Raw genomic sequence first — 27,538 nt, forward strand, 5'->3', positions numbered from 1 at the left:
CCTATTGGTTACGGTCCTCAGAAAGTCCCGCCTCCTCAGCTTCCAGCCCGCCTACCGGCCCGGCTTCCCTTGTTTTCATTCCCCCTGTCACACGAGGCTGTGTGGAGCTCTAAGTGGGAGGAGCGAAGGACATGGAGGGACGGGGGCGGGAAGAGGGAGGAAAGTGAAAGGCGCTGAGCGTCTCTCTTTCCCCTGTCGGACGCGGTTCTCGACTGCTCCCGGCCGCTGCTGTATTGTGGGATCGCGGCGCCGTGCCGGGGCCGCTCGGCTGTGCCGGGGCGTCCACTAGCTAGCGCCTCCTGTCGTCTGTGAAGCCACCCTGCTATTCCTCGGCACCCCAGCGCCCCCCACCCCCCCATCCCCTCCTCCTCCATCCTCCAGTTCAAAATGGCGGCGGCGGCGGCAGCGGCGGCGGCGTTGGCTCCTCCGGGCTGCCCGGGTTCGTGCCCCAACTTCGCCGTGGTGTGCTCCTTCCTGGAGCGCTACGGGCCGCTGCTCGATCTGCCCGAGTTGCCGTTCCCCGAGCTGGAGCGGGTGCTGCAGGCGCCGCCGCGGGACGTCGGCAACGGGGAAGGTAAGCGAGGGGCCCGAACGCCCGGCGGGAAGCGGCCCTGGCACGCTTCTTCTTTCTGCTCTTCGCACCACCCCTGGGCCTCCGCGGCTCTATCTGCCCCCCGGGGTGCAGCTCCGCCCGGCCGGTCTTCTCGGCCCAGCCCCCGGGGGTCTCGGGCTGTGAGGAGGCGGGGCGGAGGCCCCCTGGAGCCACTCGGCCGGGCGCCGAGCGGGTGGCGGGGGAGTCGCGGGCTAGGTGTGGGCTTGGGGCGGGAGGGGTCATGGTGCGGAGCGGCTGCCCCCGGGGCTGCTACCCCGCGGCAGAGGCCGGCCCTCCACCCCGTCTCCCTCTCGGTGGCGGGGGAAGGGGAGCGCAGGTTCCGGCCAGCCTTGCGCTTTTCCCCTCCTCCTCTTCTCCCTTGCTCCGCTTCCCCTCCTCCCACCCTCCTCTTGACCATCTCGGGAGAGGCTGGGCTCCTCTCGGGGCGCCCCCTTTCTTTCCCTCCACCTGGGTGGGCGGGGGCCGGCGGACACTTCAGCTCTCCCTCTAGTGGGAACTCCCCGGAGAGAGTCGGCTCTTGTCCCTCTTGGCTTCTCCCCCGAGGGCCCATTTAACCCCCCAAACTCCTTCCTGCCAGTAGGCAGATTTGCTCCTCCCCCGTGGGAGGGGGGGTCCTCCTCCATTCTCGCTTTGGGGGACTAAGTCGGCTCACCTCCACTTTGGAGGGTAGAGGGTTAATTTCTCCTCCCCATAGTTTTTCTCTCTCCGTCTTCTCCATCCCAACACCACCCTCCCTCCCTCCCTCCCCCCCCCATAGAAAAAGCATCTCCCCACTTTTTCAGTCCCTTCCCCCTTCATCTTGGCAGCCAGGCTTAGGGGAAGGAGAAGTCGCCCTCCCATCTGCCGGGTGGGGTGGTTAATATGTAGGCTGGAGGAGGGGCTCCGACGCAGGGGAAACAGTTGAAGAGGTGCTTGTTGCTCATGTTTCTCTCCGGTGCCGCTGGTCTATTATTGGTGTTTGCAAGTGGTGCTGCTTCCACAGAAGGCCACCGCGCGGGCGCAGGGCGCATGCTCCGCCCGGCCCCATTGAAACTTCCTGCTGCTGCTGCTGCTGGGTCTTTTCGCTGGAGCATCTCAGCGTTTGCGCCCGCTGCCTCTAGCCCGCACACAGCGCGCACTCTCTCCCTATTTATTTCCGATCCGTGCCTTTTTTTCCCCCTTTTCTTTCTGGCACATTTCTTCCCTCAGAGAAGATTTTTTTGTTGTACTCTGATCATTGCCTTTATCTGGGCACGGCCCTTGGCTGGAGAAGAAACGTTTCCCAAATAGATCTTTTTTTTTTTTTTTTTTTTTTGGTCTGTATTCGATGGCCAAAGTGGACTGGGTATTGTACAAGACAGCTGTTTCTCTTCCATCTTCAATTCTCCATAGAAATGAAGTTTCTGTTAACTATATATTTACATTGTTAGGAAGGGCCCAAGAGTGAAGTTTTTAAAAATATTACCTATAGAGAAAATGATGTTATGTTACCAGGGACCCAAATAAATACAGTAGTTATGGTGCAGGCTTATATTTCTTCTTTCTTACCGAAATCATCTCTACTCTCTGGCACATAAAAGGCTAATTTTTTATATAATATAAAATAGGAGGGTAACTAGTTACATTAAGACTTTATATAAAGGCTTCCTATAGAATTTCTTTAAAACTTAAGTCCTCCAATATAGTAATTTAATTAGGTTGTATTTACATTTAATTTCTAAGGAATTGGTCATTTTGAGTTAGAATGCCTTAGTAATTTGCTTTTAGGATACCTTGGGAAATGATAGTCATCTATCAGAGGGAAAATGTGGGAATTTGGGGAAGGGGATTGCTGATAAATTGTTTTTGGAATATACTTTGACCAAATTTAAAGGCAGGGATAGACCTCTGTGATGTTATTGTATTTTGCCCCTCCATTCCTTTTAAGTATCTTGGCAACTACATTTGGCTTATATTAATAACAAGATAAAAAATCAGAATCAGTTTAATATTTCATGTTATCTGTCTATTTAGAATTGAACCATGAGACACCAGCTAAGTAAAAAATGGGAAATAATATGGGCTGAAAGATTATACCAGTGGGCTCAGCCACTATATTTCCAACTATAATATGTCTTGTCATAAGGTGACCTAACAATAATTATTAATATTACACAATTCAGGATACTTGGCAAATGAAAAGTCTCTGCAGGTGAAATGCCATTACTGTGCATGGCAAAGATTGTCATTTTCAGGCCTTTGGTGATGGTTAACCTACTTGAACTAGTTGATGAAACAATACTGGTCCAACCAACAAGATTTGAATTGAGTCTTTCTGGAAGGAGTTGTGTATTAGAAAGAATTAAAAGATATGGGTTTTAGTGTTGAACTGTGTAATATGTGGGTTGTAGTACACATTACTTAATTTCTGTGAACCTCAGTTTCTTCAGTAAATTGGAATAATTTCAGGATCAAATGAAATGTTTCAAAAATCCTTTCGACTGGGTAGCTCAGTTAGTTAGAATGTCTTCCTGATACACCAAGGTTGTGGGTTTGATCCCCTGTCAGGGCACATATAAGAATCAACCAATGGCCCTAGCTGGTTTGGCTCAGTGAATAGAGCATATCTGCCTGCGGACTGAAGGGTCCCAGGTTCGATTTCTGCCAAGGACACATGCTCAGGTTGCAGACTCTATCCCCAGTAGGGGGCGTGCAGAAGGCAGCTGATGGATGATTCATCATTGATGTTTCTATCCCTTTCCCTTTCTCTGAAATCAATAAAAATATATCTTAAATAAAGAATCAACAAACAAATGGGTGGAACAACAAATTGATGTTTTTTTCTCTCTCCCTCCTCTAAAATCATTCAATAAATTAAAAATGAAAAACAGAAAAAGAGTTTTTCATTCAAAACTCCTTTCATAAACCATGCACCTACAGATATTCTTGTATTATAAATTTTATTACAGATGTTTGTGAGATAGAAGACACACAGGTGTATTTGGAATTAAAATGATAAATTTTTAGCATGTGAGAAAGTGGTTTGAGCAGATATGTTGAGCTATTATACTCTTGATGAGAAAGTCTGTTATAGTCAGATGAGTTTTGCTCTTTATAAATTTAAGTAGTTTTAAAACGCAGTTCTTAATGCTGTTTAAAGGGTCCTAGTTTCCTAGTGTGGTTATCCCTTGAAAGGCACTTTTTTTTTGTAATCCTCATTCGAGGATATTTTTCCATTGATCTTTTAGAGAGAATGGAAGGGGAAAGGGCAGCGAGACAGAGGGAGAGACACATTAATTGGCTGCCTCCTGCACTCGCCCCAGAGCCTGCAACTGAGGTATGCAGCCTTACCCGAATCGAACCTGAGACCCTTCAGTCCCCGGGTGGACGCTCTGTCCACTGAGCCAAACCGGCAAGGGCTAAAAGGCACTTTTTAACATACATATATCTTCTTCTGAGTTGCCAGTTTAGTACTTTTTACCTAGGCATTGTGATAGGTGTATCAACATTTATGACATCCTTTGGAGGATACTATAGTTCTCTGTATTGCCCTTATTTAAGCACTTTATGATTTTTCCTCTAAAAATTTGTGCATTTTAATTTGACATTGTGGCTTCAGCTTAGAATGTTACCTTCATCCCCAGAGTTAATTATTAAATTTGGTTTTATAAACCACTTGTTTAGTTTTAATGATATATAATAGCTGCCATTTATTGAGCATTTACTATATGCATGCAGCTCATTATTCCTTACAACTTCTTTTGTTGTTGTTAATTCTCACCCGAGGATATTTTTCCATTGACTTTTAGAGAGAGGGAAAGGCAGAGAGAAACATCGATGTAAGAGAAACACATCTATTGGTTGCCTCCTGCACAAGCCCCTACCAGGGCCTGGGCTGGGTAGGAGCCTGCAACCAAGGTATGTGCATTGACCAGAATCGAACCTGGGACCCTTTGGTCCACAGGCCGACGCTCTATCCATTGAGCCAAACCGGCTAGGGCTACAATTATCTGAGGTTGCTGCTATTAATTCCTTTTTGGCAGGCATAGAAGCTGGATTTAAGAGATTGATTCACTTGCTTAATCCCCAAGATTATATAGTTATTGGTAGAATCTGATTTCCAACCCAGGTCTGAGTCCGAGCCACAAAATTATATAATACCTTACCATGTGGCCATGTTTCCCAAACTTCACCACGGCACCCCAGGGTATTGCCACCAACTCTCAGAGGTGCTGCTGTGAACTTTAAATTTTCAAGGGAGATAGAGCAATGCTTGACATCTCTTGGTTGCCTAGTGAACTACTAGCTTGAGAGAGTTCATGGTTTCAAAATTAGATTGTGCTACATTCCTTTTGATGACATATCTTTGTGAGTTTTGAGGGTTTCTGTGATAAAATGCATGAAAATAATTGTGGAACAGGAAATAAGAATAGCAGTGTCCAGTCTGATTCCAAAGTATTAGAAGTTGTGCAGTGCCCAACTGTATGTAACACACATTCTATAAGTAGTAATTGTGGTTATTTAAGAATGAATTTTTTTTTCAGCTGAGATAGGTTTGTTTTTCAAATGGTACTAAGAGTAAGTGGAACTGTTATTCTTTCTTGGCCTAAGCCTGCTATGAAGGAAAACATTACTGAAATACTGAGGGTAACATGACCCTAGAAAGCTTGGGAACCTGTGTTCTAGAGCAGCAGTCACCAACCTTTTGGACCTCACTGACCACCGGTTGGCAACCGCTGCTGGATAGTCTGGAGACCATCTTTGCATTTTTCGGGCTAGAAAGAAAGGACTTTCGCATCTATTTTACCTTTATTTTGCAGGGAAGAAAACCAAGGTGCAGAGATTGATTTCAAGTGTATACAGCTAACTGACCATTGGTGTTATTCAGACTGTTATTTGAAAAATTCACCTAAAAGCTGAAATTATTAGCAAAAAAAAAAAAAAAAAAAAGATTTCTTGTTGATAGTCATCAGACTAGGAAAATGGTGTGCCATCTGAAGGTGCTGTTTTATTCCTTCCCTCCTCCCTCACAATCTACTTTAGCTCTCCCACTTCTGTGCTGTCGGGGCTTCCCCAGCTTCCCCCTGACCTGGAGGTGGATGACCAGGCGATATGGACACAAGTAAAAGTGGACATTAACTTTGTGGGATTACCAACTCTCAAAGCTCCCAAGCATCTTTCCTCTCCTGTAAAGGACATTCTTTTTAAAGAGGAAAATATACTTTTTCATTCTTTAAAGATAGTCTATACATGGTATTGTTTGAGACATTATATTTATCTAGTAACTGTCTATTAAAGTATGTATGGATAATGTATTATCATTTCCATAATTTGTACTATGGTTGACTGAGTTATTTGTATAGGGTAAAGGGTAAAAAAGTGGAATCATTAGGGTTTTTTGTTTGATTTTTTTTTTAAGATTCTATTATTTTAGAGCAATTTCAGGTTTGATTTCTTTTTTACACTTACTAATAATTTGGGGTGTAACTCTTACAGTTAAAATGTCAAGTATGGATATACCTTTTATATTTAACTGGAGCGGTGGCTGTAACTTATTATGTTCTCCCTTAATGCTGCTGATTGAATTGTGTGACAATAGTTTTTAGGTGCATTAGATAAAGTGACTTGGTCATAACTGGAGCCACCATCTGTTGCTTTAAACAAAAGATCTTACCAGATGCATGTGTTGGGAGTTATGTGGGTCAACAGTGGTAGACCATTGGTGGTAACGTTGCTGCAACCAGAACCTGGTTTGGTGGAAGAAAAATTTTGGCTTTCCCACCTTTGATAAAAGAAACATTCTTTAGGCATTTGGTAGATGGAAAGAGAGAAATGTATTTCTTCTCCATCCTTTTTGGTATATCACAAAATTGAGGTAACCAAAAGTTATGGAGGTTTGGAGAGAGGTTGCTGGCATTGTCCCAGAATTGGAGATAACAGGAACAGAAGGATTTTTCTGGCTAAATGGGGCTGGTTAATGCAAATTGACTAACTTGTTTTTTAATTACTAAGAAGTTTGCCTTGAAGTTTCTGTTCAAGTCTTAACTGTTAAGAAAGGCAAGCATTGCCTTGGCTGGTGTGGTTTAGTTGATTGGATGTCATTCTGTGCACTGAAAGGTTGCCTATTTGATTCTGGGTCAGGGCATATGCCTGGGTTGTGAACTGGATCTTTGGTAAGGGGGCATGCAGGAGCCTATCATTGTTGTGCTCTCACATGGATAGTTCTCTCTCCTTCCTCTCTCTCTAAAAATCAATAGAAATATTTTTTAAAAGGTAAGCATTTATTAGCTACTTTATTTAATATGTGTATTAAGTATCTGCTATATGCAAGTACAATAAACATTGTGGGGATATTTTTCTTTTTGGTTTTGTTTTCCTTTTTAATTTATTTGGGTGACAGTGGTTAATAAAATTATACAGGTTTCATGTACACTCTTCCACAACACATCATCTGTACACTGTATTTTGTGCTCACCGCCACAAATGAAGTCTCCTTCCACAACCATTTATCCCCCCATACCCTCCTCCACCTCCTATCATCCCCTGCAATCACCACACTGTTGTACCTGTCCATGAGTTTTTTTCTCTTTTTTGCTCAATCACTGCACTTCCCCACAAGCCCCCATCCCAACTGTTATCCTGTTCTCTATAAGTCTTTCTCTGTTTTTCTTGTTAGTTCATTTTGTTCATTAGATTCCACATATGAGTGAAATCATATAATACTTGTATTTCTCTGAATGGCTTATTCACTTAGTATAGTGCTCTCCAAGTCCATCCATGCTGTGGCAATGGGTAAGATTTCCTTCTTTTTTATGGCCCAGTAGTATTCCCTTGTGTAAATGTACCACAGCTTTTTTTAATCCACTGATCTACTGATGAGCACTTGGGCTGCTTTTAAATCTTGGCTTTGTAAATAACACTGCAATGAACATGGGGGAGGGTGGCATATATTCTTTCCAATTAGTGTTTGGGATTTCTTTGAATATATTCCCAGAAGTGGAATCACTGGGTCATAAGGCAGTTTTATTTTAATTTTTTTAGGTAACAATCTGCATCATAAGGCAAGGCTACGATGAGGGCGCGGGCAAGTGAGACAGTAATTGGCAATAGGGTAAGAGTTGTTGTAATGTTGCTATTATACTGACCTCAAAGGTCTCATCCAAGTGGACTAATTTAAAATCTGATTTGGAGATAGCAGCCTCAGGTCTTGGTGAAAATTAGGTTGGATGAATGATGTTGCCATGGATTCAGACGGGAAAGGATGTATTAATTGAAAGTAGAACTTAAAAGAGTGGCTCAGTGGCTGAGCGTCAACCTATGAACCAGGAGGTCACAGTTTGATTCCCAGTCGGGGCATATGCCTGGGTCTTCTACCAAGATTATTTAGTCCTCACAACCACTCTATTACTGTAACTACTTTCACTTTATAAAGAACTTACATCTTAGAGGTAAAGTAACTTGTCTGGTTATACAGCATTAAGGAGTTGGAGGAACATTTGATAATATAATGATAGTTTATAGTGCTGTGGGAATTTAAAACTGGGTAAATCTGGCTTCAAGAGCCCTAGTTCTTGACCACTGGACTGTCCCCTCAGCTATGATCTTATGATTGTACTATGATCCTCAGTACCATGGTCTTGGTCTGAACACTGAGCAATAATCTGAACTCTTAGGCTTCTGAGTCAGATTATAGCATGCTTTTCTACTCATATATGCTATTTTACTTTTAAAAGTTCTAATTATATTATTATGAGCATTATTTTTTTAAAATATATTTTATTGATTTTTTTTTTTACAGAGAGGAAGGGAGAGGGATAGAGAGTTAGAAACATCAATGAGAGAGAAACATCGATCAGCTGCCTCCTGCACACCCCCCACTGGGGATGTGCCCGCAACCAAGGTACATGCTCTTGACCGGAATCGAACCTGGGACCCTTGAGTCTGCAGGCCGACGCTCTATCCACTGAGCCAAACCGGTCAGGGCTAGCATGAGCATTATTATAAAACATATACTATTATAATGGGATGCTGAGATATGTGTATATTAAGAGTAAAGAAATGCAAATTTATAGATACAATTGAACGCCTTGAACAAGAATCTTTACCTGCCCAGCCAGTGTTGCTCAGTGGTTGAGCATCAACCTTTGAACCAGGAGGTCACAGTTTGATTCCTGTGGGTTGCGGACTCGATCTCCAGTAGGGGACATGCAGGAGGCAGCCAATCAATGATTCTCATCATTGATGTTTTTGTCTCTCTCTCCTTTCCCTTCTACTCTGAAATCAATAAAAATATATATTTTTAAAAAAGAATCTCTTTGGTTCATCATTGCTTAGGACCGTAATGTTCCTCAGACTTGGAAATAATTCTTTTGAATCTTTTTGAAGTAAGACCCCATCTCCTATATTATAAAGTTTTGTGCAGTAGGTCATCAAAGGCCTCCAGGGTTCGTTCCCCTACTGTTATGAATTCCATTTACCCTAAGTAAAGAAGTGGCCTTGTTTTTTCCTTTTAGCTTTGTGTTTTTCAACCTTTAGTATACTCAGGTAATTTAATCAATTATTTCTGGCTACACATTAGAATGACCTTAGGGAATCCTTTTGAAAAATACTGATGCCTTGGCCTTGTCATAATCCATAAAATCAGAATATTTGGAGATTGGGGCCCTGGCATCAGCAATTCTTTTTTTTTCTTTCATGCTTTTAAGTCCAATGATCCATGATGGGTTTTAGATCTTGCTGAAAGCAGCCATAGTCATTGACTGCACAAAGCCCTCAAAAGCCATGATCCGCTCCTCCAGTGCATCTGTTTCAACTATCTTCTAGTGTACACTGCATTTGAAGTTTTTAAATTCCATACCCCACAGGAACCAGTTTAGAAGAGCCCCAGTCCAAGCTGTCTGCTTGAATGCTCCTGACACAATGCTCTACTTTTGCCATGTCTGACTTGTCATCCCAAAGTTTCACATCTAATAAGATGGAAGACTTGGCAAAGAGAAGCTTTTTTGGCTTTCTTTGACTCATACTGTGCAAGGTGTTCTTCCCTTAGCCTCTTCACTTGTTTGCTTTGCTCTTCCTCATCAGATCCAAAGAGATCACTGTCATAATTGTTTTTACTGTCTGTAGCTCTACTTCCTGTGGTATCTTCCACATTAGCAGGGCCATATTTGCTCAGAGCTTTCTTTACTCCTGACAAGCTGGCCTTTTCCTTTTCATAAGACTTGATGTGATGATTATACCAATGTGGGGGATGATACAAGTAGGTATTGGGCTGGAGACTGCTTCAAATACTGCAGCATCTGTGATGGCACATACCCCTCGCTGTAGCTCTTGTCCCCCAGGTAGTCGTTGAGCATCTGGAGGTTGGTGGGACTTCTCAGGTCTCCAAAACCCATAGTGTAGACTGACCTGGGAAGGTGGGGGCAGTAAAGGAAAGAGGAGTGCAGTCAGTCTTGACAAGCACTAAGAGGGGGAAAAAGGGCATCGGCAATTCTGATGTGTAGCCAGGAATGTCTGTTGTCACCTGGTACTTTACTTCAAATTTTGTCTTAAAGTCTACTTTGTCTCAGCGTTACTGTAGCCACTCCAGTTGTCTTTTGGTTACTGCTTTTCATGGTATATCTTTTTCCATCCTTTTAACTTCCTTGTGTCTTTAATTCTAAAGTGTCTCTTGTAAACAGTGTATATTTGTATCATGTTTACATGGTCATATTTGCATGAATCTAGTTATGTAAAAAATGATATAGATGTGTAATTGCTTTGGAAAAAACAGAAAAGAGCAAGCATCTAACTTTTTTCCAGGACATATATCAAAGCATCACTGTAGTCATTATGGAAATTTGAATGGTTGAATAGGAGATGGAAAAGCATTCCAGGTAGGGAACAGCATGGGAAAAGTCATAGAAGTGTGAAATATTCTGTATTGTCCAGGCAATTGTTAACTTTAGGCATTATGTTTCTAAAAGATTTATGGTTGAGGAACTTCAGACCATGTGAGAAAATTAGATTGGGACACATGAGTTATAAATACCTTGAAGTCTTTTCTTTTTTTAAAATGTTTTTACTGACCTTGGAGAGAGAGGAAAGGAAAGGGAGGGAGAGAAAGAGAAACATCAATCCAGTGCCTCCTGCATGCTCCCTATGGGGAATTGAGCCTGCAACTTGGGCATGTGTCCCCACCTCAGGACCTCTTGGTTCTTGGGTCAGTGCTCAACCAATGAGCCACACCAGTCAGGCCTGAAATTTTTATTTCTGATACTAAAATTTTTTGAGTTGTTGGAAAAGCAGAATGGGCAGCTTGAGGATAGGGAAATCAGCTAGAGGTTGTTATAATATTACTAGAGGCCTCTTGCAATCCAGGACCCCTGGACTTTTTGGCCATTTCTTCTTTTCACAATAAAATGAACTATTAACTCCTCACTCTCTAAGTCAGAAACTTAGAAATCATACTAAATTCTTCTTACTCAAAGACCCTTCACATCAATTCTAACTACAAAATCTCAGATTTAGCCTTTCTTCTCACTCCCCACAGCCTTTGCCCCAAATCATATCTCACCAGTCTATATATATAAAAGCCTAAGCAACCGAACGACCGAATGACAGAATGACCAGTAGCTATGACACACACTGACCACCAGGAGACAGATGCTCAATGCATAGGATTGGGCCTGTGGTAGTTGGACTCCCTCCTGTCTGGATCATACCTGCGGGGATAGGGCTGAAACCGGCTATCTGACATCCTCTAGGGCTTATGGAGAGTGGGTGTGATTTCCTATTTTTAAAAATTCAGAATTCTAATGAACATATACGAGCACTATTTGAAGAACTAGCTATCTTAAGTTTATAGCTCACTAAAAGCTTACTTTGAATAAACAGATTAAGGCAAATCTAAACTTATTTTACTGCTTTTTTGTTTTTGTGAATTATTTAAGTTGCTATACATATGTAAAATGTATATTTAACATTTTGTTAAGGGCAATTTTTAGAGTACATTATTCATGTACTTAAGGTAATTAACTTTATTAAACTATCTTGGCATTGGTGTTTAATTGTATTCTTTCATAAGTAAAGCTTTTTTAACAGGTATTTTTTAAAATTTTCTTATAATTTTAGAGATTGCTGTGTTCTTCTGGTTAAAGATTTGGTAGTTTGTTGAATATTCTTTCTGTTTCCCCCCTCCCTACAAAGAAATGGAACTTCAAATTGAAATGCCATTCTCAATTGAGAACAGATAGGTAAAATATATTGTGTGGATTGAGTACCTTATATAGATGGGAAGTACATAAGTAAATGTGTGTTGTTTATGTAGGTTGATTGCTAAATAATTCTTTTTTAAAAAAAATATATTTTATTGATTTTTTTACAGAGAGGAAGGGAGAAGGAGAGGGATAGAGAGCTAGAAACATCGAGAGAAACATTGATTCAGCTGCTTCCTGCACACTCCCCACTGGGGATGTGCCCGCAACCAAGGTACATGCCCTTGACCGGAATCGAACCTGGGACCCTTTAGTTCGCAGGCCGACGCTCTATCCACTGAGCCAAACTGGTCAGGGCACTAAATAATTCTTGACTAATTTGAAAGATTCTTTATCAGAAATATTTGAGTTGAATTCCGTATCAGGGGTGACTTTCTCCAACTGATATACATGGTATTAGACACTATGTGGTAACTCAAACCTGTAATGTTACTTGAGTTATAATTAAAGTCTGGTCTCAGGCCATTTAATTAGTGAAGTCCAAGTCTTGAAAGACAAAATGTTAGCACTTAAAGAAATCATATATATTTCTTAAGCTAGAATTATCAATAATGTAAATAATCTGTCTATAAGGAAATTAATATTGGGAGATTTTCTCTAAGGTTGATACTAGAGCACAGTAAATTGCTTTTTTAATAACTGTAATTTACACAAAGCAATATAAGAATCTTAATAGGCTCCCTCCCTGACCCTGCCTCTCAGTCCCACACTCAACCTGCCATATATTAACTACCTGGGATTTTAGTTCCATTTTGTCCATCATTTATTTGTATGTTCTTCAACAATGATTTAAATTAAACTATGTTTTAACAGTTTATTTGCTCACCATTGTTTTTGATTCCCACATTTTCTCTTAGATTAATTCTTTCGCTATATTACATTCTTTTTTCAAACAGGGTTTCTAAGTGGTGAACTTTGAGTTCTTGCATGTCTGAAAATATATTTATTTTGCCCCCTTTTCTGAGTGCCCATTTAGATTGAATACAGTTTTCCAGTGTTCAAATAACTTTCCCCCAGAACTTTGACAATATTGCTCTTTTATCTTCTAGCATCCACTGTTGCTGATGAGAAATCTGTCAATCTGATTCTTGTTCCTTTGTAAGTGAGTTTCTTTTCTTTCCTGAAAGATTTTCATGGCTTTTTTTTTAAATCCCTGAAGTTCTGAACTTTTTTAGGATGTTCCTTTTCTTTCAATATCCTTGCTTTTGCTTTTACAAATTACAGATTTATTTAAAGTCCTCTGGGTGTTACTGCTGTTCTGATTCTCTTTCCTCCATTCCCACAGGCAACCACTGTCCTCCATTTTGGAGTTTATTATTCCCACGAACAGTTTTATACTAAGAGTATATATTTATGTATCCATAAATGATACATGGTATGGGTTTACATGCTTTAAAACTTTATATGTAAATGATATAATACTGTACTCATTCCTCTACAACATCCTTTTTCCCCCTTAAACACTGTTTTTGAAATGTACTCCTGTTGGTGCATGTTATTTTAGTTCTTTACTTTAACTGCTGTATAGTATCCTATTACATGAAAATACTGTAATTTTTTTTTAAATTGAATATTTAGGTTTATTTTGTTTATTTTTGTGCTGTTAAGAGAAATGCTGTAATGACCTTTCTAGTGGTTTTGCCTAGAGGTGGAATTGCTGAGCTGAAGGTATATATTAGCCTTAGTATAGCCAGATTGCTCTTGGCTTTATCAGTTTATACACTGCCAGCAGTTGTATGAGGGTTCCCATTTATCTAGATAGTCAACACTTGGTATTATTAGACTTTTAAGTTTTTGATAATGTGGTTATGAATTAGTTTCTTATTGTTACTATGATAAGGTTGAACATTTTTTCATGTTTTTCCAGCCATTCAGTTTTCCCTTCTGTGAATCATCTTTTTATAACAGCCTTCCCCATTTTCTTTGTGGTTATCTGTTTTCATTGTTTGTAGCAGTTCTTTATTTTAATGTTAGTTCTTTGTCATTTTTATTTGCAATGTAAATATCTCAATATTGCTTACCATTTTTACTATTTTTATAGTATTTCCTGTTGACCCAAACTTTAAAATGTCAGTGTGATATTAATTGTCATTCATTCATTCATTTATTTATAATTACACTTTATGCTGTTTAAAAAAAACACCCTTTTTATGATTCTGAAGACTCTCATCTGTATTTTCTTTTAAAAGTTTTGTTTTCCAAGTTATAGCCTTAAACCTGCTGGAATTTAATTTTGGGTAATGTGGAGGTTTTTCCCCCTTCACTAATTTGTAACGCCACCCCTCATATACCAATTTCCATGTATGTTTGGGCCTGTTTCTAGGCTCTCTGTTTGTTACATTGATGTTTTCTTAACCACATGGTTTTATTTACTATAGCTTTAATTTAAGTCATTCTATCTGATAAGGCAAGTTCTACCTTGGTGGGTTTTTTTGTTGTTGTTTTTTTTTAAAGCTTTTGGTTATTTTCTGCCCTTATTTCCTGTCTCATTAGAATTTTAGAATCACCATATCAGATTTTACAAAAATTCTTGGTTGGCTTTTATTCTGACACCAACTGCAATACCATTCAATTTTGACTCTAGCCACCAGAAACTAGAGTCAGATTCCACAGGTGGAAAGGTACAGTCACCAATAAGACAGCCCCCATGTCAGATGCCAGCTATAAGTTCTCGTGACTCCCTTCAGGTTTGATAATTTGTTAAAACTACCCACAGAACACAATAAAGTGCTGTTTTTACGATTATGGCTTTATTTAAAGCAGGGGTCCTCAAACTATGGCCCACGGGCCAGATGCAAATACAAATATTGTATTTGTTCCCGTTTTGTTTTTTTACTTCAAAATAAGATATGTGCAGTGTGCATAGGAATTTTTTCATAGTTTTTTTTAAAACTATAGTCCGGCCCTCCAGTGGTCTGAGGGACAGTGAACTGGCCCCCTGTTTAAAAAGTTTGAGGACCCTTGATTTAAAGGATACAAATTAGGACCAGCCAAATGAAGAGACATATAGGGCAAAATCTGGGAAGGTCTCAGCATAGGGCTTCCATGCTCTCTCCCTATGGAATCAGGTGCATCACCCTCCCAGCACATCAATGTATTCACCAGTCTGGAACCTCCAGTGACCTTCGGTTGTAGCAGAGTTTTTAGTGGAGTTTTGGCCATGTGATTGAACTCAACCTCCTGTTCCTTTCCCCTCCACAGAAGTGGGGCTGATATCATGTGGCTCAAAACCCCAACTTACTGGTCTTTCTGGCATGACTAGTCCCTGTTCTTGAACCCTTACATTTTTCTGGGATAAATCCCACTGGGTCATTTTATGTAATTTCTTTAGTATGTAGCTGGATTCAGTTTGCTTGTATTTTGTTCAAGATTTTTGTGTCTATATTCATAAAGGATATTTATCTATAGTTTTCTTGTGATTTCTTTGTCTGTTTTGGTATCAGGGTAATGCTGGCCTCCTAGAGTGAGTTGGGAAGTATTGCATCCTTTTCTGTGTTTTGGAGGCGTTTGAGGATTGGTGTTAATTCTTCTATAAATATTTGGTAGAATTAACCGGTGAAGCCATCTGGTCCTGGGCTATTCTTTGGGGTAAGTTTTTTGATTACTGACTTAATCCTTTTATTTGAATACCTTCTGGGTATTCAGATTCTGTATTTCTTGAGTAACTTTTGGTAGTTTCTAGGAATTTGTCTGTTTCATTTAGGTTATCTAATATGTCGGCATTCATTTGTAAATAGTATTTTCTTACTAATTCTTTTATTTCTGTAAGGTCATTAGAATATTCCTTTTATTCCTGACTTAAGTAATTTGAGTCTTTTTTCTATTTTTCTTCATTAATCAAGCTAAAGGTTTGTCACTTCTGTTCTTCTTTTTAAACAACCAACTTTTGGTTTCATTGAGTATTATTTTATTTATATTAAATTTCCAAATTAGGCATATCCATAGAGACAGAAAGTAGATTAGTGGTTGACATGGATTGAGGTGGGGAAATTGGAAGGAATAAGATTTATTTCTGGGTTGATGAAAATATATCATAATTAGGGTTGATGGTTGCATAATACTGTAAATATACTAAAACCCATTGAATGTAAATGCCTAAAATGGTGGGTTTTATGTTTGTAAATTTTATTTCAGTAACATTTTTCCCCCCAAGAGTTAATTGTCTATAATAGGTCTATTTCTGGATCCTACATTCTGTTTCAGTGATCTGTTTGTGTATCTTGAGGCCAGTTCTCATTGCCTTGACTTAAACTCTAGCTTTGTAATAAGTCTTGAAGTCAGATAATTTAAGTCCTTCAACTTTATTCTTTTTAAAGGGTGTTTTAGCCCTGACCAGTTTGGCTCAGTGGATAGAGCATCGGCCTGCGGACTGAAAGGTCCCAGGTTCGATTCCAGTCAAGGGCATGTACCTTGGTTGTGGGCACATCCCCAGTGGGGGGGTGTGAGGGAGGCAGCTGGTCGATGTTCCTCTCTCATCGATGATTCTAACTCTCTATCCCTCTCTGTAAAAAAATAAATAAAATATATTTAAAAAAATAAAGGGTGTTTTAGCTATCGTAGGCTCTTTGCATTTCCATATGAATTTTAGACTAAGCTTACAAATTTCTACATAAAAGTTTCCTGGAACTTTTATTGGGATTATGGTGAATCTGCAGATGAATTTGGGGAAAATTGACACCTTAAGATATTGAGTCTTCTGATAAATGAGCCTGGTACATTGCTCCATTTATTTAGGTTTTATTCAGTTTTTCTTAGTGTTTTGCAGTTTTCACTGTATAGGTCTTCTACATCTCCTGTTACATTTATTCCTGAGTATTTTATGTTCCTTCCTCTTTGCCTTTTTACCTAGATAGCAGCTGGGGCAATTGTAGGGTTGATCTTTGTTTCTCATCTTTCATATATCACTGTTCACTCTGTTTTGTTGCCTCTTGTATAATGTCTTAATTGCCATTGTTTCATATATTTTGTTTCATGTTGTTTCAGGCAGGTAAGGTAAATATAGTCCCTGTTACTCCATATTTACTAGAGACATAAGCCCATTACTTTTTTCACTGTCATTTTAAGGGGTTTGGGCAGCAAGGTCAGCATACCATCTTGATGTAATGTATCTCTGACATTCTACTTTTAGAGAATTAAAATTATGGGTCCCTTTTATTGCCCACCTACTGTATGCTAAATCTTCTCTATGTCTTATGAATAAAACTTTAATGGAACTTACATTCTAGTGGTCGCCAACATTATTACATGGCGAACCTAATGTCTGCTTACATGAAATAGGAAATATATGCTTTCCTTAAGGGTTCATTGGCTTGAATGAATCACAACCAAGACATTTATGTTAAAACTAGAGGCCCAGTGCACGGATTTGTGCACCAGTGGGGCCCCTCGGCCTGGCCTTTGTCCTGTGACAATCCAGGACCACTCGGGGGATGTCAGAGAGCCAGTTTTGGTCCAATCCCCGCAGGCCAGGCCAAGGGACCCCACCGGTGCACGATTGTAGTCACCGACCTGGGAGGGACCATGGGAAATTGGCTGACTGAGGAGGGACCAAGGGAGGGCTCCAGGGCAGGTCCAGCCCATCTGGCCAAGTCCCGATTGGCTGAACCCCAGCAACAAGCTACCCTACCAGTTGGAACGTCTTCCCCCTGGAGGTCAGTGAACGACATAGCGACTGGTCGAACGGTCGAATGGTCGGACACTTAGCATATTAGGCTTTTATTATATAGGATACCAGTTTTAAATTTAAATAAATATACATCTATTTGCCAAAATGTCGAATAGGCTAGCAATGACATTGTATCATTACCTTCATATGAAATATTCTCACCTCAGTGTGATAAATTTTTTTTACCATGCTGATCAGATATTCTGATTGATAGTTAATAATAACCTGGCTAAGTAAAACACAGGATAGTTTAATAATTTAAGTTTGGTAGTTTGGTAAACCAAATCCCATGCAGTATCTCCGGTGAGAAATAATGGGAAACAATGTGGTATATAGAGTTTTTTTAATTGTTGAAAGTATTACAGATGTCCCCTCTTCCCCCCCCCCCATTGAACCCTTCCACCTTGCTCCCCCCCTGGCCCCCCAGGCCTTCACCACACTATTCTCTATGTCCATGGGTTATGCATATCCTATCTAATAATAGACAAACATGGTAATTGACCGTACCTTTGCTATGCCTCCCATCGGCTAATCAGTGGGATATGCAAATTAACCGCCAACAAAGATGGCGGTTAATTTGCATATGTAGGCGCAAAGCGGCGGAGTGAAGACTGAAGGCAGCTCCGGCCAGAGCAGCAAAGGCTTGAAGGCGGCTCCGGCTGGAGCAAAGGCCTGGGTCCCGGGTGCCAGAGTAAAACTGGTTCCGGCAGCCAGGGGAAGGGAAGGCCTATTGCACGAATCTAACAGGCCTCTAGTATGCATATAAGATCTTTGGTTAATTCCACCCCCTCCCCCATCCCTGCCTTGGTATAGATTTTTAAAAATGGTCTTTACTGTTATCTGGTTTAGAATCTTAACCTTTCCACTTGATATTTGTGTCACCTGGGAAAGGTATTAACTTCTGATCTTCATCAAAATGGAGACAATAATATTTATCTTTAAAGTTGTTTTAAAGGATCTGATATTAGCCTCCGCCCCCCATTTTCTTGAAATGTTAAAAACCAGTATATGATATGCCTATTGTTTCTTTTTAGATAGTTCATGTATAAAAATAGATCCATTTTTTTGAAGTTGTACAGTTGTTGTTTTTTTAATTGTTTTATTGCTTAAAGTATTACAAAGAGTATTATATATGTCTCCTTTTTTTTTTCTCTCCTTGACCTTCCCCTAGCCTCCCATATCCCCCAGTGTCTTGTGTCCATTGGTTATGCTTATATGCATGCATACAAGTCCTTCGGTTGATCTCTTACCCACCCCCCCCCAACCCTCCCCAGCCTTCCCACTGTAGTTTGACAGTCTGTTCGATGTTGCTCTGCCTCTGTATCTATTTTTGCTCATCAGTTTTTAATGGCCTTAATTATCCATAAATGAGTGAGATCATGTGGTATTTTTCTTTCATTGACTGGCTTATTTCACTTAGCATAATGCTGTCCAGTTCCATCCATGCTATTGCAAATGGTAAGAATTCCTTCTTACATCAGCATAGTATTCCATTGTGTAGATGTACCACTGTTTCTTAATTCACTCATCTGCTGATGGGCACTTAGGTTGTTTCTAGATCTTAGCTATAGTAAATTGTGCTGCTATGAACATAGGGGTGCACATATCCTTTCTGATTGGTGTTTCTGTTTTCTTGGGATATATTCCTAGAAGTGGGATCACTGGGTCAAATGGGAGTTCCATTTTTAACTTTTTGAGGAAACTCCGTACTGTTCTCCACAGTGGCTGCACCAGTCTGCATTCCCACCAGCAGTGCAGGAGTGTTCCTTTTTCTCCATATCCTCTCCAGCACTTGTCGTTTGTTGATTTGTTGATGATAGCCATTCTGACAGGTGTGAGATGGTACCTCATTGTTGTTTTGATTTGCATTTCTCAGATGATTAGTGACTTTGAGCATGTTTTCATATGTCTCTTGGCTTTCTAAATGTCTGAATGTCTATTTAGGTCCTTTGCCCATTTTTTGATTGGATTGTTTATCTTGCTTTTGTTAAGTTGTATGAGTTCCCTATAAATGTTGGAGATTAAACCCTTATCGGTGATAACATTGGCAAATATGTTCTCCCATGCAGTGGGCTTTCTTGTTGTTTTGTTGATGGTTTCTTTTGGTGTGCAGAAGCTTTTTATTTTGATGTAGTCCCATTTGTTTATTTTCTCTTTAGTTTCCAATGCCCTAGGAGCTGTATAGGTGAAGAAATTGCTTCAGCATATGTCTGAGATTTTGTTGCCTTTGGATTCCTCTAGTATTTTTATGGTTTCACGTCTTACATTTAAGTCCTTTATCCATTTTGAGTTTATTTTTGTGTATGGTGTAAGTTGGTGGTCTAGTTAATAGATACATATGTCTTTAATTTTATTTTTAAAATTAGGAAGTCCATCTCTGGCCATGATGGAGTAATAAGGAGTCTTTACCCTCTTGTTGTAGACAGCTAGTAAACTGGACTAAAATATACAAACCATCTCTTTTTAGATATTATACCATAAACAGAGTAGGAAGGACTGTGCTCCCTGAGAGAGAAATAAAAGAGATGAGCTTTGTAACTACCATGGCATCCTTCCCGCCTACCAGTTTTTATGGACTGATCTCAAAACACTCAATAACCATAGTATAACATTGATATTTTCCAGCATTTCTAGACATGCCAAGAAGTGGGTCCAGTGTAACTCATAATCAAGAGAAAAATTAGTCCATAGAAACAGATTGGAAAATCATAGAAGTGATGGAGTTAGCAGACAGGATGTTAAAAACAGCTATTATAACTAATACATGTGTTTAAAGAAAGATATGAATCTAATGAATAGACAAATGGAATATATAAAAAGAACCAAATGGAACTTCTAGGGATGAAAAATAAGTGTTTGAGATTTTAAAAAATAATTGAAAGTATTTAACAACATATTATACAATGCAGAAGACCAGACCAGTGAACTTGAAGATACAGCAGTAGCCTTTATCTTAAAATGAAGCTGAGAAAGAAAACTGAAAACAATCAAATAATTCATTGGTTTGTGGAAAAATACCAAGCAGGTTTAATAAAGTGTAGTTGACATCTTACAAGGAGGATGGAGCCAAAAGTATTATAAGAAATCATGACTCAAAAGTTTCCATATTTGATGAAAATGATAAACTCACAGATTCAGTAATCTTAACAAACCCAAAGCAGGACAAACACAAAATACCAAGACATAGTCAACTCATAAAAACTAGTGTTAGAGAAGTTTGAAGGCAACTAAAGGAAAAGACATTACATACAGAGAAACAATGAAGACTTCTTGTTTGAAACTATGTGAACTAGGAGATAATGAAGCATTTTAAAAAATATATTTTTTATTGATTTTTTTTACAGAGAGGAAGGGAGAGGGATAGAGAGTTAGAAACATCAATGAAAAAGAAACATTGATCAGCTGCCTCTTGCACACCCCCTACTGGGGATGTGCCTGCAACCAAGGTACATGCCCTTGACCGGAATCAAACCTGGGACCCTTCAGTCTGCAGGCTGATGCTCTATCCACTGAGCCAAACCGGTTAGGGCATGAAGCATTTTTTAAGTACTAAATGAAAAGAACTGTTAACATATGTGTCCAGGAAAATATCCTTTGAAAATATGGGTGTAATAAAAACATTTTCAGACAAATAAATCCAGAGAATGTTACTAGCTAGCTGACAGGTACTATAAGTGACATCTTTAAAAAAATTTTTTTTAATATATTTATATATACTTTCATTGATTTCAGAGAGGAAGGGAGAGGGAGAGAGAGATAGAAACATCAATGCTGAGAATCATTGATTGACTGCTTCTTGCACGCCCCCTACTGGGGATCAAGCTGGCAACCCGGGCATGTGCCCTTGATCAGAATCGAACAAGGGACCCTTCATCCACAGGCCGATGTTCTATCCACTGAGTCAAACCAGCCAGGGCAAACCCAAATTTTTTTAAAATATATTTTTATTGATTTCAGCGAGGAAGGGAATGGGATAGAGAGAGAAACATCAATGATGAGAGAGAGTTATTGATCGGCTGCCTCCTGCACGCTCCCTACTGGTGGTCGAGCCCAAAACCTGGGCATGTGCCCTGACTGGGAATGGAACCATGACTTCCTGGTTCATAAGTCGACACTCAGTCACTGAGACACACTTGCCGGGCTACAGGTGACATCTTCTGATAAAGGAAAATGAATCAGAGGATAGCTTGGATCTAGACAAAGATGAAGAGTGCAAGAAATGATAAATATGTGAATAAATATAAAATACATTTTCCCTGATTTAAAAATTTTTTTAAAAAGAGCCTGGGTTACATACAAGGAGCAACCAAAAATGCATAAATAAATGGACTAACAAATCGATGTTTTTCATGCCCCTTCCTTCTTTCTCTCTTCCTTCCCCTTTTTCACTCTCTGAAAAAACAAATAATCTAAAGTTATAACTGGAAATTTCAACACTTCTCTCTCAGTAATTGATAGTACAACTAGACAGAAAACCAGTCAGAATATAGATGACATGACCAGTGTTATCAACAAACTGGATGTTATTGACAATTCTGGCACACTCTACTCAACACAGTGGAAAACACATTCTTTTAAAAATGATTGAAAATAACTTAAATGTTGGTGAGGATGTGAATCAACTGGAAATCTTATGCAATAATGGTGAGAAGGTTAAATAGTGCAACTACTTTGGCAAAACATTTGGGAGTGTCTTATTAAGTTAAACCCACATCTAACAATATAACTCATCAGTTCCCACTACTGTTTACCCAGGAGAAACAAAAATGTATGTATTTGCTCACAAAGTTCATAGCCTTTCTTAAACTAGAAATAACCCAAACGTTCACCAGATGATTGGATGAACATATATATTTATACAATGGGTTTACTTGTCACATTAAAAAGAAGTGAACTGCTGGTAAATGCAAAACATGAGTAGATCTCAAAACATTATGCTGAGTGAAAAAAGCCAGACAAAATGAGTGTGTGCAGTATGATTCTATTTATATGAAACCCTAGAAAAGACGAATCTGTAGGGACATATTTGTGGTTCTTGAGGCTGGGAATGGGTTAACTGAGAAGGGTGTTACAAGTTAATGGTCTGTTCTGTTTTGCTTATATTTTACTTACCTTAGTCTATTCTCTTGTCATGTTAGGAAGCTTACTCATAAAAGCCAGTGTATGGCTGGCTACTTGTAAGTTGATAGCAAGGGTATAGTTGATTGGGTGGCATAAATGCACGTTTTGTTTCGTGGTTTTAGAACTTTGTTGTGTTTCTATCTGGTTTCTTAAATATGAGTACAAAAAAATGTGTATTATTGTTTATGGGTTAGGAGAAATTCGTTTTTATGAAAAACTTTTTTTTGAAGTCCAAGTTCATTCATTGAATAAGTCTCAGATGTATATGGGATAGACACTGTCCTAGGTGCTGAAGATACAGGCCTGTTTAATGTGTGATAGAGGTGATCAAACAGGCATAAATGATAGTGTTTTGGGACACTCAGCAGGGGCACTTAATACTGATAATGTGAAAGAATGATATGAAAGAATAATAAAAGGATTATTTCCTAAGGTGAAACAACCAAACAACTCAGAATGAGTAAAAGTGGGTTGAGGATAGAGGGAACTGCACATACTAAGGTTGAAGTTGTGAATAAACAGCATGGAATGTTTGGGAATTCCAAGAAGTTCGGTCTGGTGGATTTGTTGAGCCATTAAATCAAAACCAGAAACTCATTATTCTAGACTTTTTGTTATATTAGAAAAAGTAACCCCTAATTTGTGAAGCTACTCTGGTAAGGTTTTCTGTTATTTGAACATATCCATAACCAGCACAGTGAGACAGCATATTTAAATTGAAGCAAAGGGATGGATGAGATAATTTAGAAACAGAAGAAATGAAGTCCCAAAAGAGAACCACCTTTCAAAGGGAAGGCATAAGGTCTGCAAAGGAATTTTATTTTATTTATTTATTTTTTAAATATATTTTTATTGATTTTAGAGAAGGGAGAGGGAGAGAGAGATGGAAACATCAATGATGAGAGAACCATTGATTGGCTGTTTCCTGCATGCCCGCTACTGGGGATTGAACCCACAACCCAGGCATGTGCCCCTGACCGGAATTGAACACAGGACCCCTCAGTCCACAGGCCGACGCTCTATCCACTGAGTCAAACCAGCTAGGGCTGCAGGAATTTTAGAAGGGATGAAGAAATAAAAGGAGAAATCAGAAAAGTGGTGTCACAGGATGGCTCGGTTTTAAGGAAGAAGTGGTCCCAGTGTCACATGCTGCTAAATTAAGACAAAGACTAAAGCATTCATCTACACTAATAAAAGAGAAAGATGCAAATTGACCATACCTTCATGATCATACCACCAGCGAATCAGGAGTGAGTATGCAAATTAACCCAACAAAGATGGCAGGTTAATTTGCATACACAGGCGCCCAGCGGCCGGGGGTGGGGTGGGACACAGGCATTCTGTAGCGCCCCAGCCCCTCCAGGCCTCTGGGCAGCATGGGAAGGCGGAAAAGTGGAACGAAGGCAGAAAGGCGGCCCTGACTGGAGCAAAGGCAGTGCTGGCAGCTAGAGGAAGGAAGGCCCATTCTTGCACGAATCTTTGTGCATCGGGCCTCTAGTTTAATATAATTAATGGAAGTCAGATTTGGTGAGTCTGCAACAAGTGGGTGACAAAATGGAGACTGAGTGTATAGAAATCCTTTCAGAAGGGGAAGAGAGGAATGTATGTTAGCTCAGTGGGGGGAGAGGGGGACCTTTAGCATGATAGTCCCAAGTTAATTTTCAAAACACCACAAGTACCTTCCTTATCTTACTTGTGTTGTTGTTGTTTGGGGCCAGCAGCAGTTTAAAAAATCCATTGAAAGTAATATGTATGTGAAAATATTTGTAAATTTCACTTTTGTGGTTTGTCAAGGGACTCAGTCTTAAGCAAACCACTCTTTCTAGGAACATTTGTTTTTTTCTTTAAAATGCAGAAGATTTAGGCAACAATTATCTTTCTTTTTTTTTTTAATCCTCACCAGAGGATATGTTTTTATTGAGTTTAGAGAGATGAAGGGAGAGAGAGAAATAGAAACAACAGTTGGTTGCCTCCCTTACATGCCCTGACCAAGAATCATGCCCTGACTAGGAATCGAACCTGCAACCTTTTGGTGTATGTTATGACACTCAACCAACTATGCCACCCAGCCAGGGCATCTTATTTTCAATTACATTAGATGAGAATTTATGAACATAGGAATAAGTATTGAGATGATGATGCTTCTCCCAAAAATGAAGCAGAAAGGGGTGGGGAAGTTTTTTAACATAACTGAACAATCTCAATGGAATACTTTCAGTTACCTTAATTAAAAAATTATCTTAATCAAATAATTAAGATCTCAGCTATCCTGAATTTGTAGGGAAAAGAAAGCTTCTTTAAACTGAGATGTTTGTATGCCTTTTGGGTTGTCTATAAACTCTTTGAACATATTAGTAGAAATATTTTGTTTACATTTTCTTAGGATGTCCGTAGCTTTCATTGAAACACTAAGAGGTTGTCTTATGTTGGAATCCCCAAGAAGCAGACCTTGAGACAAAAATGTGAGTGCAAGTAGTTTATTTGGAAAATTATGCCAGAAATACTGATGAAGGAGGGGGAAGTGAGATTGGGAAGGGGGGTAAAGCCAATACAAGATATATTACCAAGTTACTTTGTTGATACCTGGAGCTGAATCTTCCTGTTGAACTCTGAGAGAGTGTAGATCACATGTCAGATTTATCCCAACCAAGAGGTAAAGGAGCTTCTGTCAGTTATTGGTTGAAGGCTTGCTCCCAGAAACAGTTAACTCCCCTGCCTGCACTGGAACCCAAAGTGCTGAGGGGATAAAGGTGAGCTGCTGCCAGCATCTGCTACTAGAGGTAGCAATAAAATACACCTTCATTTTTTGGTTAACTGAAGTTACTTAAAAGTTTTTGCTTGACTGGAAATTTTATGACATTAAGGAATTGTTAATATTTATTTATTTTTTTATTTATTGTTAATCCTCGCCTGAGGATATTTTTTCCATTGATCTTTAGAAATAGGAAGGGAGAAAGGGATGGGGAGAGGGAGAAACATCCATGTGAAAAAAAGACACATCAATTGGTTGCCTCCCATAACATCCCGACTGGGGCGGGGATCGAATCGCAACCCAGGTACCTGCCTTTGACCAGGATTTAAACCGTAGACCAGCGGTTCTCAACCTGTGGGTCGCGACCCCTTTAGAGGTCTAACGACCCTTTCACAGGGGTCGCCTAAGACCATCAGAAAACACGTATATAATTACATATTGTTTTTGTGATTAATCACTATGCTTTAATTATGTTCAATTTGTAACAATGAAAATACATCCTGCATATCAGATATTTACATTACGATTCATAACAGGAGCAAAATTGCAGTTATGAAGTAGCAACGAAAATAATTTTATGGTTGGGAGTCACCACAACATGAGGAACTGTATTAAAGGGTCACGGCATTAGGAAGGTTGAGAACCACTGCCTTAGACCCTTCAGTACATGGGCCAACACTCTAACAACTGAACTACACTAGTCAGGGTGGAATTATTAATTTTTTGGTGTTACTATTAACATTATGGTATTTTTTAAAGAGTCCTTACCCCTTAGAGATACACAGTGAAATATTTAGGGATGAAGTCATGATATCTGGATTTGCTTTAAAATAACATTGGGGAGGACAAAGTCTTGTGGTCATATATTGATCATCATTGGAGTGGGGTGGTATGAATGGTTAAATAACCAATATATAAAAATGCCAAAAACACATGTGTTTTGCCTTAAATTCTAGAATTATGAAATGTTCACAGGAACAAATCTTTCAAAGTCTTCAGGCTGAACCTATTTTTAAAAAATCTTTATTAATTTCAGAGAGGAAGGGAGAGGGAGAGGGAGAGAGAAACAATGATGAGAGATAATCATTAATGGACTGCCTCCTGCATGCCCCCTACTTGGGAATCGAGCCCGCAACCCAGTCATGCGCCCTGACTGGAATCGAACTGTGACCTCCTGGTTCATAGGTCGGTGCTCAACCACCAAACCATGCTAGTTGGGCAAGGCTAAACCTATTTTTTATTGCTTGTGTTTTGCTGATGTCTCAGCTAACCAAACTTAAAAATCACCAACATTTTATTCAGACACCCTGGTTTCTTTATTGAACATTTTTAACAGTCAGCTGGCTGGGCTCCAAATAAAGTGTCAGCATTTTGCTTTAAATAAGACATTGATCACCATCTGGTGGTGAATAATAGTAACTTTGGTTTGCATATTGCTTTATGGTTTAGAAAATGTTTTCATATACATTTTCTCATTTGTTGAAATAACTGTAGAAATTATAATGAACCTATTTGTTTATGCTTTGTGTCACAATTTCAGGAAACTGTACAATGACATAGTATGTTGCTCATCTAGTTATTTTTTGCTTGTCAAATGAATGTTGATTTGAAAGAAAATGAACTGATCACTTGTTACCAGGGAATAAAGACCATATAAACTTTCATAAGGAAATGGAGTTCTTTTGCCCTAGCCGGATTGGCTCAGTGGATAGAGCATGGGCCTGTGGACTGAAGGGTCCCGGGTTTGATTCTGGTCAAGTAAACATGCCCAATTGCAGGCTCAATCCCCAGTAGGGGACGTGCAGGAGGCACCCAATCAATGATTCTCATCGATGTTTCTATCTCTCCCTTCCTCTCTGAAATCAATAAAAACATATTAAAAAAAGAAAGAAATGGAGTTCTTTTTAGTTCACAATTCTGCAAAATAAGTTAGGAATCATAAGAGATTAACAATAACTAACAATAAAATAGAACAATTATAACAAAAATTATAATAAGAATTACAATGAAAGTTATGTGAGTGTGGTCTCTTTCAAAATATCTTACTGTACTATACTCACCCTTCTTCTTGTGATGATGTGAGATGGTACAATGCCTACATGATGAAATTAAATGAGGTGGATACACTGACAAAGGATAGACAGGCAGGGTGGGGTGGGATGATGAGATATTTTATC

General features: G+C 39.5%; 1 protein-coding gene and 1 pseudogene across 5 annotated transcripts in view; one reads left to right on the forward strand and one right to left on the reverse strand.

Annotated features, from left to right (window-relative positions):
- Positions 1–114: 114 nt before the first annotated feature.
- RSF1 (remodeling and spacing factor 1) overlaps positions 115–27,538 on the forward strand; it is a 141,968-nt gene continuing 114,544 nt past the window's right edge. For 3 of the 5 annotated variants that reach the window (XM_059708348.1, XM_059708349.1, XM_059708351.1), the window contains exon 1: positions 115–574. In XM_059708348.1, the coding sequence (XP_059564331.1) occupies positions 388–574 (187 nt within the window). In that variant the 5' untranslated portion in view covers positions 115–387. Of the gene's footprint in view, positions 575–15,268; positions 15,412–27,538 lie in introns of those variants that run through there. The other 2 variants (XM_059708350.1, XM_059708352.1) reach the window with 2 other exon arrangements.
- On the reverse strand, positions 9,298–9,963 carry LOC132240758 (elongation factor 1-beta-like; annotated as a pseudogene).

The sequence above is a fragment of the Myotis daubentonii genome, chromosome 9 (assembly GCF_963259705.1).
Source record: "Myotis daubentonii chromosome 9, mMyoDau2.1, whole genome shotgun sequence".
Classification (NCBI taxonomy): Eukaryota; Metazoa; Chordata; class Mammalia; order Chiroptera; family Vespertilionidae; genus Myotis; species Myotis daubentonii.